General features: G+C 42.1%; 1 protein-coding gene and 2 non-coding genes across 38 annotated transcripts in view; all 3 read right to left on the bottom strand.

The window, feature by feature from the left end:
• Nucleotides 1-16,711, bottom strand: part of UBAP2L (ubiquitin associated protein 2 like) — a 47,955-nt gene that overhangs the window by 6,056 nt on the left and 25,188 nt on the right. For 30 of the 36 annotated variants that reach the window (XM_061405115.1, XM_061405083.1, XM_061405106.1 and 27 more), the window contains 13 exons: nt 13,240-13,438; nt 12,509-12,786; nt 12,181-12,353; nt 10,947-11,136; nt 9,517-9,571; nt 8,965-9,139; nt 7,965-8,037; nt 6,700-6,895; nt 6,521-6,609; nt 5,005-5,058; nt 4,223-4,304; nt 3,372-3,589; nt 2,901-3,006 (listed from right to left, as the gene is read on the bottom strand). In XM_061405115.1, coding sequence (XP_061261099.1) covers nt 2,901-3,006; nt 3,372-3,589; nt 4,223-4,304; nt 5,005-5,058; nt 6,521-6,609; nt 6,700-6,895; nt 7,965-8,037; nt 8,965-9,139; nt 9,517-9,571; nt 10,947-11,136; nt 12,181-12,353; nt 12,509-12,786; nt 13,240-13,438 — 1,888 coding nt within the window. Of the gene's footprint in view, nt 1-1,073; nt 1,478-2,900; nt 3,007-3,371; nt 3,590-4,222; nt 4,305-5,004; nt 5,059-6,520; nt 6,610-6,699; nt 6,896-7,964; nt 8,038-8,964; nt 9,140-9,516; nt 9,572-10,946; nt 11,137-12,180; nt 12,354-12,508; nt 12,787-13,239; nt 13,439-16,711 lie in introns of those variants that run through there. The other 6 variants (XM_061405162.1, XM_061405152.1, XM_061405141.1 and 3 more) reach the window with 1 other exon arrangement.
• On the bottom strand, nt 4,381-4,515 carry LOC133245456 (small nucleolar RNA SNORA58). The gene has a single exon (XR_009735713.1). It is a non-coding gene; the product is annotated as a small nucleolar RNA SNORA58 (small nucleolar RNA).
• On the bottom strand, nt 10,514-10,650 carry LOC133245457 (small nucleolar RNA SNORA58). Its single transcript, XR_009735714.1, has one exon. It is a non-coding gene; the product is annotated as a small nucleolar RNA SNORA58 (small nucleolar RNA).

The following is a 16,711-nucleotide window of genomic DNA, read 5'->3' on the forward strand; positions in this document are numbered from 1 at the left end:
TGGCTCAAAAACAGCTTCTAGTCTAGAAGCCTTGATTGGGCTACTGGTTGAAATAATTGGAGATGGAGAAAAACACAGAAGAGTGTAGTAGCCCTAAATGGCCTCAGTGTAAGCATCTGAGACGCTAGAAAATAACAGGCATTCATTTCCCTACCTATTGTTCACCAATTAGAAACCTCAGAGTTTTGCTTTCCTTCCAGCAGTCAACATCCCCAGGTTAATCCACACTCCCAAGCAGTGATGATCATACAAACACAATGTGGACGGCGGGGAGGAGAAACAGCAAGAAATCTCTCCCAGCCTGGCAACCCCTGAGAAAGCTAGGCACACTCAAAAGACAAAATTTCTTCAGAGGGCTGGGAACAAATACAAAGAAGGTCAAATATCTGGGTTTCCAGTTAACCAAGGACAGAGTTCTCACTGTCCAAGCTAACTCTATGAATGAAGGGCATTAAGAGGGGATGAGAATTTCCATAGTCAAGGAGGTGTTTAACCAAACCTCTCCCATACATCCTTAGCTACACCCAACAACTGCGAATTGACTAATATTCCACAATCCCTAAAAAGCCATCAAGGGACTCTAAGAACAATGTTCCAGGCTAGAAGAGTGTCCACAGCCCGAGTCATCAACTAGCTGGTCACGCAAGACTTTATCAGATCTCAGCCAGCCATGTGGCCTCTGGGAACCAGATGTGGGTACTAAACCTGGAAGATACTTTCATAACAACAGGTCTGAACACCATCTCTTTAGCCTTTCACAATGACATGACACTAACTTTTCTGTCCTTTCCTCTCTGCTTATGTCAGAGACAAGGGGAAGATCTAAACTGAAAAGTGAACAGCTATAAGCAGCATGGAGAATGGAGAATTTTCTACAAACAGCTTTCTTTACCAACTAATCAACAGGCTGAGAACTGAGGCCACTTCCCTTCCCCCACCTTAATAGATTCACCATACTGAAAAGTTAATGGTTCTTTGACTATGCTGGGGTTTGACTGAAAAGGCCACCCTCCACCCACAGCACAATGTTGGCTCCTAGTGTCCAAAAGACATGCACGGAAAGAACGCCAGAGTTAGCTAAAGAAATACCACAGTTTATTGAAGACTACAAATATTTTGTTACAAGTTGAAACTACATGCCTTCCAGAAATCAAAAGCAACAGCAGGTGTGTGCATTGATGCTTCAGAGGAGGTGCTGCACCGCTTGAATTCGAAATGGGTAAGACAGGGTCAGACACATGGGGCAGAGGGAAATGAGGCAAGGGCAAGTTCAAAAGCCCAGAAGGTATCCACCAACTCATTCCCCCAAGCCACGCAGGCCATGGCCACAGCTCAGCAGGCTCTCCTCAGTGGTCTGGTTTCTGAAACAAGACTTCAGTGCAAATTTATACACACACACAAAACACAGCCCCCGGCCTTGGGCCAAATTAGCTCTCTGCCGTCCAGAAATGCTTGTAAGGGGGTGGATATTTTCTTCCTAAAAGGAATCAAATACATAAAAATAAATGAATTTAGAGGTTGATGAGGAATGGGATGACAAGAGCCCTCTGTGGGGTTGGGAACTGGGGGTTCTCAAAGGGTTGTTATAGGTTTCTTAAATCTTAGGGAAACAGCTGGGATTTCAAAAATCCGGTAATGCCATCTTCTTATATTACCAATCATCTACCTCTTAAAATTCTTGAATCTGGTCCAGTTATGACCTAAATCTAAATTCCTGTAATAGGGCCACTCCAACACAAGAGCTTGTAAACCTCCCTACCAAGGACTGGGGCTGACCTGCTGAGAGAGAGGGGTCCCTAGCCACAAGGAGTCTGGGTATTAACGATTTAATCTCAGTGAGTCATCTCAGGATTTCTTTACTTCGTATCTCAACCCACTGTAAGTCATACAACACAGTTCAAAGCTCCACCTGATGATAGTTTCCAGACTTACTGCTCTCTTTCTCAGCTCAGTTTCCCAGTTACTGAAAAACCTTGGACAAGTTTAACCATCTGGAGCCCATACAAGGGTGAAGAACACAGATGTAGCTCCATCCAAACCACCGTGAAACCATAACTGAGCTAAGAATTTTAAAGAACAACCCTCAACCTCAACCCCAAGCAATGGCAACCACTTAGTCTCCATACACATCTACAAGGCACTGAGAAAAGTAGACAGAATTATTTTATTCAAAAACTCTTACTTCCTGTCCCCCAAAAACAGACAGTAGGTGTCAGGTATGAGAGCAAAGGATAGGATAAATACCTTTTAGGTCAGCGTCCATTCAGAGGATCCCCGTATTTCCCTCCCTGCCGTCAGCTGTACAATGGAGTTTGTGAAAAAACCAGCCACACAAATGAAGGAACCCAAAGGTCCAACTCTCCCTCTATTGAGCATTTGTGCCCTACTCCCTTCTTTCCTCATCTTAGGCCCTCTAGATAGGGAATAAAACGAGGGGCCACATGAAGAAAGTTGTACTATAAAGAGATTGCAGCCAAACCTACCACAGCATGCTAGCTAAGAATCCATTTAACTCTTCTATTCACTGAATGAACGTATCACCTACTGTACTTACCGGTACCTTAAATGTTAACACCTGGCCCCACTGAAAGATCTCAGTAAAATCTTGTGTAGATTTGGGTGGGCCCCTTGCTTCCCACCCAAAGTTTAGGCCAGCCAACATATTCTAATAGCCAATTTGTGCCCCAGGGCATTCTCATCATGAGTAATGAATACGTGTTCTACTATTAAGCTCCTCTGTTGGTGCTGCTCAGACAGAAACCCAAGTCAGACAAACATGAACAATCATACCTGGAGCAGCAGCACACCCTTACCAGCCCTATTTTCTCAAGCTTCGAATCTTCCTCCCTGAAACTCATTTAATAACATCCCAATGACAGCCAGGGTCAAGGTGAGCTTACCAGTGTTGTATCCATGAGACCCATAACCACTTGGCTGTTGGAAAGGGGTGGCTGATGCATTCACACTGACATTCACACCATGCTGCTTGGAAGAGGTAGGAGCCACCTGAAGAACAAAAGGCCAGCACTACAGTGAAATGGCGGCAAAGTACCATTTTAACCCACTCCAGAGACTGGGCATTCAAGATGGCTACCCACCCTGAGGCAGGCTGTCCCGTTTGCTTAGCAAAATGGCTCAGGGAATGAATGACAGTCTGAGGGAAGCAAAGCTATACATTCCCCCTTTAGCTAATTCTGACAACACGTAGTCCCTTACCCCAATACCACCTATCCAGCCCCAGTCCCTCTCCCAGGCCAGAAGTGGAAATTGTTCCTCCTTATTCATTATTTAAAAGTCATCTAGCTTTGAAAGTAGCTAAGATAGTGTCAAGGATTCTTCACTACAAGTAAAGACCAAGTCCAAGCACTTACAGGGAACACAGCAGGCCCATACTGGAAGGTGCTGGGGAGGCCAGGAACCCCTGTGTAGTATGGCAGGCTGGTGTAACTGTAGCCAGGAGGCAGCGCCGGGTTCAGGAATGTCTGCTGCGTGGTGTGGTGAGTCTGCGTCTGGTTCTGTTGGGGTTGGGCCAAGGTTGTGGCTGGGGCCGGGGAGGAGGCATCCCCGCGGCCGAACTTTGTGAGGTCACCTGTGAAAGGAGAGGCTCAATATATCTGCCTCTTTTACTCCCCACATCAATGTAGAATTACCTCTTCTGATTTCACATGATCCAGGAGAGCCTTGGTTAACGTTCAATTCTGTGAATTTTATTTTTTTGAGGCTCCGTTTAGCGTCGCTCAGGACACACTCTGCACAATGCCAGTCAAGGACTAATAACGCACGGCTGTGCAATGCTGTGGCAGAGACAAGCTTCCAGAATAAAGCTCCTATGTGGTTTCTCTGCCCACCTGTGTTCTTTCATCTCTTCCCTACCCCACCCCCTACTTCCTCTCTCTGCTTCTCCTCCATGGGGAAAACTCCGCATTGGACCTGAAAAACAATGATAGTCAATAAGGACAACAGGTCAGGCCTATAGCCTGGCAAGGCAATAAGACTGCCATGTAAGTAGGGAGCAAGAGCAGAGATGAGCAAAGGAAGGCCAGGTCAACCATTGTACTTATTTTGAATCTACCGACCCTCTACCGACCCTGATTCATGACATCCATTTTGTATAATATTTCTGTCAAAGATCTTAATTAAGGTGAAAACTGGATCTACTAATCAGGTTTCTGCTACCAATACCAACACAGCTTCCCTTTATTCAGCCCCATCCCAATCCTACCAGAATAAGGGTTGCTGGCCAGGCTACCATCCCTCCCAGTCAGCGGAGTGGTGGGTGTGGGAAATGGGATGCTGTAGTAATCCTGAAAGAAATAAAAGAGAAGAGACTCAGTGCCACTCATTATTGGCATGACACATCGTACAAGATGAGAAGCAAGAGAATGTTGGAGAACTGCAGTTCATCCAGCCATTAATGAGCTGGCAAGAGCTAGCACAAACTCCATATTACTCTTGCATACACTGTCCCCCCTGCCTGGCCACAGGGATAGTCAGGCAAGGTCTACAAGTATGCCCACCAGGAAAACGCTCCAAGTCCATCAGTACCAATAATATTCTAGATAAATCCTAAACCTCTAGATATAATCCCTAATAGTCTATTACTACTGAGAAAATACATCTTCCTTCTAGAATTCATCAAAGTGTGTGAGACATAAAGGAAGCTTAAAATATGTTTAATTCAAAGATGTCACAACTTTTTTTAAGTGACTTTCTTTTTTTTTAATTTTTTTTTAACTTTACAATATTGTATTGGTTTTGCCATGTATCAACATGAACCCACAACAGGTATACACGTGTTCCCCATCCTGAACCCTCCTCCCTCCTCAAAGTGACCTTCTGTTAGAACCACTCTCTAAGTACATCCTAATATATCTTAAAGTATGTATATGAAGGTATGCGTTGAGAAAAAGCCAAGTCTGTGACTTATCAAGTAAACATCTGGAATACTTCAAACATTAATTTAAGATCACTTTCTTTCCCTGAGCTCTATAACCATATACTCACCAATGGAAATCTTGTCTGAAGCATCTGCAAGTCATCATAACCATATACCTGTGGCTAAAAGATACAAACATGTAACAATATTAATGGGAACTGGTCACGACAGTAGCAAACCAAGGAGCTAAGAGACAAAATAAATCAACAGAACTTTCATCCTCATTCATGAGAAAAAAGAGGACATAGATTATCTCCTTCATTTTCTTTAAGAAATGAAATGCAAAGAGATTACATGATTCATGAACGGCCTTTAAGTTTTCCTTGAGCTACATAATGATTCAACTAGGCTGTCCTCTGGGTAGCAGTGGGGTACATAAGTCACACATGAATAGTTAACTTTATTTTACCACTATTTTTCTCCTTTAGCCTTCAAAATATGGCTTAAAATTTATCTCTCTCAGAAAGGATTCACATTTTACTCTATTGGGTACTAAGGTAGTGTGTTAACTATTTAAAAAGTGCTACTGGGTATTTCATTTGTATGATAATCTAAACTCTCTGAGGGCAAAAACAGGTGTTTTGGGGTTTTTGGGGGGAGTATTTACAATGCTGTGTGAGTTTCAGGTGAGCAGGTTCTCATATACCCACTTTTTTTTTTTGATCCTTTTTCCATATAGGCCGGAGAAGGCAATGGCAACCCACTCCAGTATTCTTGCCTAGAAAATCCCATGGATGGAGGAGCCTGGTAGGCTGCAGTCCATGGGGTCGCTACGAGTCGGATGCGACTGAGCGACTTCACTTTCACACAATGGAGAAGGCAATGGCAACCCACTCCAGTGGTCTTGCCTGGAGAATCCCAGGGATGGCAGAGCCTGGTGGACTGCCATCTATGGGGTCGCACAGAGTCGGACACGACTGAAGCGACTTAGCAGCAGCAGCAGCCATATAGGCCATTAGAGTACAGAGTTGAGTTACCTGTGCCATATAGTAGGTTCTTATTTTATATACAGTAGGTATATGCATGTCAATAGCAACCTCCCCATTTATCTCTCCCCTCCTGTATCCCCTGGTAATCATAAGTTTGAAAAACAGGTATTTTAAAAAAATGTTTTTAAATAAATATCCTTCATCTTAATAAGCACTGAATACATGAACCTGACACAAAACTCAGCAAGACAAAAGACTACTCCTGTCATTCACCTATGCTCAGAGAACCACGGACTAACTCAGGGAACTCTACTCTCATCGGGTCAGAGCCAGCACAGACCCCCAAGGATTAGGAATCAATCCAACTAGAGAGAATAATTTTCCAGGAAACTGTGAGGGATTCCAGTTAGGCACTCGGGCCTTCAGCTTCTGAGGCCCAGTAATTGTTCCACACAGAGAAAATACACAACAGAGGACCTAGTCTAGGTTGAGTCCTTCCTCTTAAAAAAAATTATTTCCCCCTGAACTACAAAGATTAAAGACTACACATGATAACCGCTCATTTATTATGTATAGTCTTCCACCTGAAGTCACAGCAATAAAGACTAGGCATACCACCTTCCTCTTTTGGAAAAGATCATTCAGTCTCACTTACCGGGTAGGCATGTAACAGCCCTGGAGCCATAATATATGGATTAGGCAACAATGGCGGGACCCCAGGAGGGAGGTTGGGAGGAGCTTTTCCTAAAAGAGAAATTATATTTTTATCCTGTCACATCATTACTTTGCTCCTCCATCCCAAAGGAAGGCAATTCAACTTCTACACAGGGTTACCTGAAGTCGTAGCAACTGAGCTTCGAGTGGAGGCTGTGACGGTAGAGTTGCTGCCTAGGCTGAGGCCCAAGCTACTGCCACTATTGAGACTGGAGGAGACACTGACCACTGGCGGGGGAGCAGAGACTGTGCTGGATGTGGTGGAGAAAGTGCTGGAGGAAGAATGGAGATTCGCCTCACTCTCCACGCTCGTGTGCTTCAAAAAGGCAGTGCAGTGGAAAAGAGGAGGAGGAAACAGTGATTAGTCTAACAGGTCAGGAAAGACATTCCCTTCTGTTGATTTTAGCACACCAACTTCCCAATTAAAGAGGCTGAGGAAGGGTACTGGTCATCCTTTGCCAAAGTAACTAGAATAAATGATTAAATACTCTCCAGCTACACATTCTCCAAGATTTATCTGGTAAAGATGGTTAGCAACGGACCCACTGCACATTATCACCCTGTTCAAAAAGCAGCAGAGCGAGTAGGGACAAACTCCCCAGAAACCAATACTGACTGCCCAATAAGGAGACAAAAGATAAAGTTAGGTCTGAAAAATACATTATAAATGCCTCCTCGCCCACTCTTCTTTGCTAGGCTAACACAACAGACAAGTTCACAGGCTAGAAAAAAGTACAAATTCTAATGCATTTAAACCTGAAATAGTGTACTGGAAGAAAGAGAAAATCCTAAGAAAGCCTTAGTCCTCATTACCTTGTCCCAGGCTTTTGACAAAACAGACATGCTTTCCCTGAACAGGTCCTTTTGAAGTGAGTTTTCTTCCTTACCATCTCAGCTTAATTCCACAAGTATAGCTGTCACAAAATCACAACAGTGAACTTAATTCTTTAGCTCAAAGTGCTCATCTGGCCTTTACTTTCATAGGATGCCTAGACTCAAACTGCTTATTTTCAGGACTCAGGTTTGGCAAATCCCGGAGTGAGAATGGCTGTATCAGTTAGAAAACAATGTTCTTACAGAATTTATCACAGCATACATAGCCCCACCCAGTTTCAGTGTCTTTAAAAAAATTTAAAAAGTCGTATACTAAGGAAAGCCATTTCCAGGGCTTTAAGAATTGGCCCACAGCTCTGCAGTATTTCTGGATTCTTCTGCCTTTCTTGGCTTCAAGTATACTTTTACTCCTTTTCCTGCAACCTTAGATCTGTTGTCATTTTGCCACCTCATGAAGAAATTTTCAAGAGTTGTTTCTTGGGAGAATCTTATGGTTGGATAATTGTTTGAAGTAATAAGACCACATTTCCTTTTACCACATTCACACTTACCAAAAGAGTGGATGTTGAAGTGCGCCCAGAAGATGTTGATGACGAAAGGGTATTCTGCTGAGTAGATAACGTGCTGTAAGGATAAAGTGGTTGCCATTAGCCACAGTGCTATGGTTATTGCCTGACGTGGAGCTTCAGTCAAGAACTGGGGACTAGGCTAGGGACTTCCCTAGTGGTCCAGTGGTTAAGAACCCACCTGCCAATGCAGGGGACACAGGTTCAATTCCTGGACTAGGAACTAAGACCCCTCATGCCTCGGGGCAACTAAAGCTCATGCACTGCAACTACTGAAGCCCACACGCCCTAGAGCCTGTGCTCCGCAACGAGAAGCTACTGCAAGGAGAAGCCCGCACACCACAACTAGACAGTAACCCCGACTCCCAGCAACCAAAGGAAACCCATGTGCAGCAACAAAGAACCCGTGCACTGCCGTGAAGACCCAGTGCAGCCATAACAATTAACAGAGGCCAGACACAGAGAACTAATTTGTGGTTGCTGAAGAGAAAGGGATAGAATTGGAGTTTTGGGTTATCAGATGCAAACTAGTATATACAAAGAACGAACGAACAATAAGGTTCTACTGTACAGCACAGAGAACTATATTCAATATCCTGTGATAAACCATAATGCAAAAAATATAAAAAAGAACATGTATATGTATAACTGAATCACTTTTCTGTACAGAGAAATTAACACGTCATAAATTAACTATAATTCAATTAAGTAAAAAAACAACCCAGGCAAAAAAGGCAGAATATGGGACCAAACAGATCTGAGATCGTAAGGTCAACACAATAGTCAGCAAGGGGTAGTGAGCAGAGCCCAAAATAAGAATGGGTTTTGAAAAGGGAAAAAAGCCTCCTCTGTCTTTACTTCCCATAGCTTGTAGGTCATCCACTTAGATAATGTGGTCTCTGCTAGGCAGAGAGGGTAAGACAAAACCAGAGAGCTCTGTTATTACTATTCACCAACCCAAACCTCCATCCTCACCCCAAATCACCTGCTGTGTTGTGTGGTGGTAGTATTTGGAATCTCCTCATTGTGGCTCAAGCCACCCAAGGAGGATGAGTGCTGATTGGTTGTTGTCAGTAAGGAAGCTGCAGATACCGTTTCACTGAGAGGGGGGATGCCAGAAGTGGAAGGTGAGTCAGATTTCACTGCAGAGCCCGTAGCACCTGGAAATAAAGAAAGGAATTCACATCATCAGAGGAAGTTAAGAGGTGACGACAGTCCTAGGCTGTCCTGAAGATAAGAGTGTGAGTGTGTAAGATATTTAGTAATGGACCAGTAGCATTTAGGTGCAATCTTTTTTTTTTTTTTTAATTCCAAGCATTTCACAGAACCAACCAATGAAGGAAACCAACAGAGAACCTGAAACTTAGGAAGGTTTGAGATTAAACAGCAAGGTAGAAAAAAAATCAAGCTAAGAATAAAACCAATAGTTTTGATCACTGAGGCAGGGGTCTTTTCATGACAATCTACAACATGCAAAAATATTGAAAGGGGAGTAAAAACACTGTAATTTAGAGGAAAAAGCCTGGAGGACCCTTACCTTCAACAGATTGCGTGGTCTGTAACTGCGTGGCCTGCACAGAACTGAAGCCATTCTGGTAAGAAACAGACCAACAAGAATAGATTGTTAGTACACCGACTCAGTTTAATTTCTGCCAACCAATTTCTTTCAGAGAAATTCTGCAAGTTAACAGAAGGATTAACATAATGTACACAACCCAAAGGAAAAACAACAAAAATTTAAAAACATGAATGGATAAGCAAGCTGTGGTACATATACACAATGGAGTATTACTCAGCCATTAGAAAGAATACATTTGAATTAGTTCTAATGAGATGGATGAAACTGGAACCTATTATACAGAGTGAAGTAATCCAGAAAGAAAAACACCAATACAGTATACTAACGCATATATATGGAATTTAGAAAGATGGTAACAATAACCCTGTGTATGAGACAGCAAAAGAGTCACTGATGTATAGATCAGTCTTATGGACTCTGTGGGAGAGGGAGAGGGTGGGGAGATTTGGGAGAATAACACTGAAACATGTATAATATCATGTATGAAACGAGTCGCCAGTCCAGGTTCGATGCACGGTACTGGATGCTTGGGGCTGGTGCACTGGGACGACCCAGAGGGAGGGTAGGGGAGGGAGGAGGGTTCAGGATGGGGAACGCGGGTATACCTGTGGCGGATTCATTTCGATATTTGGCAAAACTAATACAATATTGTAAAGTTTAAAAATAAAGTAAAATTTAAAAAATAAATAAAAAATAAATTGCTATAACCTCTTTGGAAAAAAAAAAAAAACAATAAAAGATATACCGACCCTGTGTGACCCAGGGCAATAAGAGGCAATGCCCAAACTGCTGAAGAGATCCCGAACCCCAAACAGATAAAGTGAAAGTGAAGTCGCTCAGTCGTGTCCGACTCTTTGTGACCCGTGGACTGTAGCCCACCAAGTTCCTCTGTCCATGGGATTCTCCAAGCAAGAATACTGGAGTGGGTTGCCAAAATCCAATGATCCCTCGGGGAGGATGTGGGAGTAAGACAGTTCAGCCAAACCACTTATTCTGCTGGCTGCATCTGACAGTCACTCCACATTTCCTCTGGCATATGCTGTCCCCCTCACCAAGCCAAGACATAGCAAGGTGAGGTCTACTGATATGCACTCAGAAGTCTAGCAATCAGATTTTCCAAGAAAATAGGTACTGGAGACTGATTCTACTAGAGAGAATGAATCTTTAGTGCAAAGAGAATGATCTTCTAGCTCTGAGTCTCCAGGATTAGTGCATAGAACTTTTTTTTATTTCACCAACCACAAAAATGAGGTTAAGCTTCATAATCAGCATTTCAGAGATATCTTAGCACCATCTGTCAAGAAGTATAACACTAATATTTAAGAGACTTTAAGAGACTTTGTCTGCTACTCTCCCAACCAATGCCCAGGGGCTAGTGAAGCCAATACCTTTGCCTGAGTCAAGTCCTTTTGGGGTGATGAAGAGATGGAGCTGGGGTACCGCCGAGTCTGTGTGGATCTCTGTTCATATAGAGGGCCCTGAGCATTATTTTGGGAGGTATAGGTTGTCGACTGAATTGGGCCACTCTGATAACCGGACTCCTGACTCTGGTTAGATGAAATTGTGGATGAAGATTCACTGTGGGGAATGGAGAAGGAAAATCTCAAGAGAAACGAATAGAACAGATCCACTGATACTAAAACAGTGGAGTAAGTTACTCTAGTAACTTACTAGAGTTGATTACAATCAACTTATAATCAAATTGATTATAATCAAAAAGACAAACTTCAAGAACAAATAAAAGATACTGCAACAATTTTCTCCTGACAACAGTAGGAATTTCCACATCCTATAAAGCCAGGTATCTAAGCTAAGAATTGAGCTTAAAAACATTTTCAACTCTTAAAGGAAGAGAGAATTTTCTTGTGTCCCTACATTCTGCTGTTATTAGAAAAAGAGGCTAAAAGTCAGTAGAAAGGATACACTATTCTTGGTCCCTTTCATATAATCGTAACAAGAACCCTAAGCACAGGAAAAATCACCTTTTGCTCACTTTAAGGAATTCTGAGTTCCTGGCTCTCTCAAAAAACCCAAGAGTAAAATTCTCTTGAGAAGAACTTTAAAAATACTCACATGCATTAACAACAATTATGATTCAATAGAGCTAGGCTGGGGCAAGACATCTCTACTTTTAAATTCTAAGGACTTAAAAAAAAAAAAAACTAAACCCACCTATTACTCCCGAATTCCAGGATTTTCTATTGCCTAAGATAGACTTCCCTGATATCTATTCATAGGAAATAGGAAAGGTTCTACAGGAAAGGTTTCTTTTAATTCTGTAGTACTAATTTTACCTCCTTCCTAGGAGTTCAAAGTTACAACCTTCATAGGCTTTAAATCCACAGAAAACGTCTCAAAGTGTCAAAAGCACTGCCAATGTACTTTAAAGGGGGGGTACACATCTCTAGGAACTGTGCCTGGACATTCTGTAAGTACCCAAAGGATATATTCTATCTGTTTGGTTATGGAAAAACCTAGTAACAAAAGTGCTCAACAAACTGCTACAAGTGGCTGCTTTTCCTTCAATCAGAGCCTTGGCTGTCCAGAGTTCTAGGAATCAACAAGAGACTTACAAAAAGTTGGAAAAGTCTAAAAGAAGTCTATGACAGCTGTTTCCTCTACCTGGCCGTGCTGGTATAGAGGCTACTTGGAGCCTGGCTTGAAGAGGCGCTCGTGGTGGGGGTGGACTCATAATCAGAAAGGACAGGCTCTGACCCAAACTGCAATGCCCCAAACTGCAGGTTTAGCCCTGAGATATCTGCTGAGCCAGGCATCTCCACAGCCAGAGCAGGAATCTGTAGAGAAGATAAAGAAATGGTTTACTATAACCTTATTGTAAGACTGATAGCAAACTTCCACATCAGACTTCTAAACTACATCCTTACAATCTCAATTCTCAAATCCCACACCCCTTTGCCCTAAAATAATATCTATCGAAAAGTTCAAATACCTTAGAAGTCAAGGAGGCTTTTTTCTTCTGCTGTTTCAGTTTTTGCTGAGCCGGCTGAGGGCTGGAGGATTGGTTGTCTGAAGACCCAGGAGACATTTGTGGAGCCGAGGTGGATTTGCTTGGCAGAGGAGAAGATGGGGGTGGAGGTGCGGCTGTGGAGGTAGCCACAGCAGGTGGCTTCTCCTGAAGGAACACCTCCATCATGGTTGAAGATGGGGTGAAAGCCTGGCGCTTTGTAAAGGGGCTGTGCACTGTTGAATCATTTGGGGTCTTCAAATCTGCATGAGGAGATCCAATATGTATGAGGCCAGAGGTCCTCATTGACCTCAAGAAAATACTATTATTCTGTGACAACCATTGGATTATATCAAATCAACTACACTGCCTTTGTAAGAAAGCAATCTAGAAATGGCCCATATTCAGAGAATAAGGTCCTAAAACGGCAAAGTTCATAAACTCTTCCAAAGGCAACACACTGTTTTCAAATACTGAAGATAAATCCAGGAAAAATCCAAAACATCCTCACGTCAACAGAAGACTGCAAATGTGTACAGGGTTAAATTTGATGAAAGAGATATACAGCCTCAACTTATATATTTATTTATTATTCCCCAGCTTTCTGAACTGAGCCTTTCTGACAAGGGGAAATCAGTGTGGGAACTACTCCTGCCAGCCTCTTGGCAGTAATCCTCCAACCCTTAAAGAATTCAGTCATTTTCCATCTTTCTCACCATACTGCACCAGCGATGGGGATTGTGTGGTAGAGCCCATGTCCCAAGAGGAGGTGGTGGTGGTTCCAGATTGAGAATGCTGAGCTGCCAACTGAGCCAGGGCCTGAGCAGTCTTGAATTGCTCCAAGAACTGAGAGCCTGTGGTGCTGCCGCCTTTAGCTTCACCAACATCACCAAATCCTTTCCCTAACATGCTCACCTGTAGATCAACACAGTGATTAGAGAAATCCACAGCCAAATAACCTTGTTCAGCTACTCAAAAAGACACTCATCTGGGTTAAGAGTCAGTATAGATATAAAGAATGTCACTAAATGGAATAGTCTATTACAGCGTAAAGTCTGGACTGAGACTGTCTAGACTTAAATCCTGGTTAAGTAATTGTGGAAAAATGACTTGTAGTTAATCTGTACCTCATTTTCCTCATCTGAAAATAAAAGTAGTATCTCATAAAGGTGTAGGAGGATTAAACAAATATATAAAAAGCATTTAATATGTGCATGATACATAGAAAGCACTCAAAAAAATTTAAGAGCCATTAAAATTTATACCATTGCCATCACCCTTCCCTCCCTCCTCCTCAGAGACTTCTTTTTCTTCTTTGGCCATGCCAGGTCTTAGCTGCCTAACAAGGGATCTTTAGTTGTGGCATATAGGATCTAGTTCTGAACAAGGATTAAACCCGGGCCCCTTGCACTGGGAGCGTGGAGTCAGCCACTGGGTCACCATGGGAGTCCCCAGGAATTTTTTTAATGACTGGAGGAGGGGTCTCTCCCCATTTTGAATTTTTAAATCAACTGATAACTGATTACTAAGATAACATGAAGACAACATAAACTTTCACTTCAGTCATTAATGTCTTTGGGCCTTCCACTGAAAAGCTCAAAGGGAACAAAAACAACTAACTGGAGCTTCTCCTCAATGCTTCTAGTAACTAGCAGAGACAAAAGAGCGAGATTAGGGGCCAGCCCAGCTTCTGCACTAGACAATCGTGATGATAAGAGAAAAATTTACTCTCGCTGCTTCTGGGGGATCCCCAACACCAAGTAAAACTACCACCCTAGACCAGAAAATTAACCATTCTAAAGAAACTCTAAGGAGTTTTAGTCTAGTCTTTCTTAGGTTCTTATTTAACCACATCATGATTTTCATCATTAAGCAGCACTTACACAAAATCAATCTGTCCAACTCAAGGTAAGACTTTTTCTTTCCACTTCAGTCTGAATTTCAAGATTATACAAATAAAAACAAAAACAGCCAAAATCTAGTTGAAAGTACAGGACTGTAACAGAGAAATGATCCCACACAGCAATGATTACCAAACACTGCAAGCATGAAACATTAAAGACAAAGAAAATTACTTAATATTCACATATTGTGATAATAAGGGCTCCTATATTACTTACATCCATTAAATTTTTAGGGAAATTAATCCTGTAATTTATTCTGAAAGGAAAAGAACTACATTAAATAGCACCCTAATTAACACAGGTAAAAAGAAGGAACTTATGTTTAACACATCACACGACACACATTAAATAGAATGTCAGGGTAAACTGGAAATATACTGACATTTTTATTTTTGATGAGAATTTGGATTTGGGTATAAATCCTAATGGAGAAGGCAATGACACCCCACTCCAGTACTGTTGCTTGGAAAATCCCATGCCTGTTAGGCTGCAATCCATGGGGTCGCTAAGAGTCAGACACGACTGAGCGACTTCACTTTCATTTTTCACTTTCATGCACTGGAGAAGGAAATGGTAACCCACTCCAGTGTTCTTGCCTAGAGAATCCCAGGGACAGGGGAGCCTGGTGGGCTGCCGTCTATGGGGTCGCACAGAGTCGGAAACGACTGAAGTGACTTAGCACAGCATAAATCCTAAATTCCAGGCTTTAATGGTAATTTAAAGTGACACAAAGCACTTAACCCTTTTCAAATCATCTATATTAGGGGTTGGCAGTTATTTTCTGATCATCTTTGTTCCATTTTCTTTCTTTCTTTTTGGTCCCAACACTTCTCTCCCTTTCTCTTCTCTTCTACCTTTTCTCACCTGTCACCATTCATATATGGCAGAATATTAACCACCAAATTACCATTAACACATGAAATTATTTTAGGATAACGGTTAAAAACTAAAAAAACTTCTGGATTAGAGGCTGACTCAGCAATTTTCTAGTTGAAGCAATTACTATTAACATAATCTTACTACTAGAAAAATCAAAGTATATGCATATACATTGTCTCTTACCTCTTGACAACCACCAAAAAGTAAACAGACAGGAAAGTAAAAGAAAGAAAAAGCAGTACTTTTAGGATTTACTGACCATAAGTTAGTCCTTGTATCGTCTTTGTTTATTTAGCCTTTCCCGTAATTGATGACCTTGAATTTTTAAAAAATAATTCTGAATCAACAAGTCATTTGTTGTTAAGTGCTCCAGGTTAACAACTAATACCACCACAGCCACCACATTTGTATCACTTTTACTCATAATCTTATCTATCTTCCTGAAGCCCTGTAAGATAGGCACAGCAAGCACCCTTATCCCCACTTACGGAGAAAGGGAGAAACAGTTATTATATGGGCAGATTCAGGAAGACCTCAAGTTTTTAGAAGCCTAGCTCAGAAATGTACGATTTAAATACATACATATGGTAATTGTGCTCTATCAAAAAACAGGGAAGTGCTACTACCTCTCAACATTTAATTACTATTACTAATTAATATTAGCGTTAAAATTGTCATTGATTTTCTCTCTTCAAGAATAATAGAAAATAAGGACTTCCCTGGTGGCCCAGTGGCTAAGACCCCACATTTCTAATGTGGGGGCAGGGAGAGAGGACTGGGTTCAACCTCTGGTCAGGAAACTAGGCCCTGGATGCCACAATTAAAGATCCTGCAGGCCACAACAAAGATCTAAGATCCCACGTGCCACAACTAAGACCCAGGACGGCCAAATAATTTTTTCCCCAAAAAATTACATTCCCCCCGCCCTACAAAAAAAATACATTGTTCTGCACCATAAGTACTCAGTAAATGGTGTCAGGGCTTCCCAGGTGGCACAGTGGTAAAGAATCCACCTGCCAGTGCAGGCGATATGGGTTTCATCTCTGGGTCAGGAAGATCCCCTGGAGTAGGAAATGGCAACCCACTTCAGTATTCTTATTTAGAAAATTCCCTGGACAGAGGAGATTGGTGGGATCCATGGGGTTACAAAGAGTCAGACACAGTGAGCAACGGACCACAAATAAAATGTTTATTCATTTTTATAAGATGATTTGGTCTGTCCAGACCTAAATCCTCTCCTAGAGCTATCCCCTATTACCCAAATCAACATTTCTACACTCAAGTCTGCTTAGGAAGACAAAAGATGCTTTTTACCTTGCCCCAAACCTTTCAGGTGTCACTGAAAGGAATTACTGTATTTGTACGTATGTGCTGGGGTTGCAGAAAACTTTAAGATATACCTTGT

This window comes from Bos javanicus, chromosome 3, assembly GCF_032452875.1.
Source record: "Bos javanicus breed banteng chromosome 3, ARS-OSU_banteng_1.0, whole genome shotgun sequence".
Taxonomy (NCBI): Eukaryota; Metazoa; Chordata; class Mammalia; order Artiodactyla; family Bovidae; genus Bos; species Bos javanicus.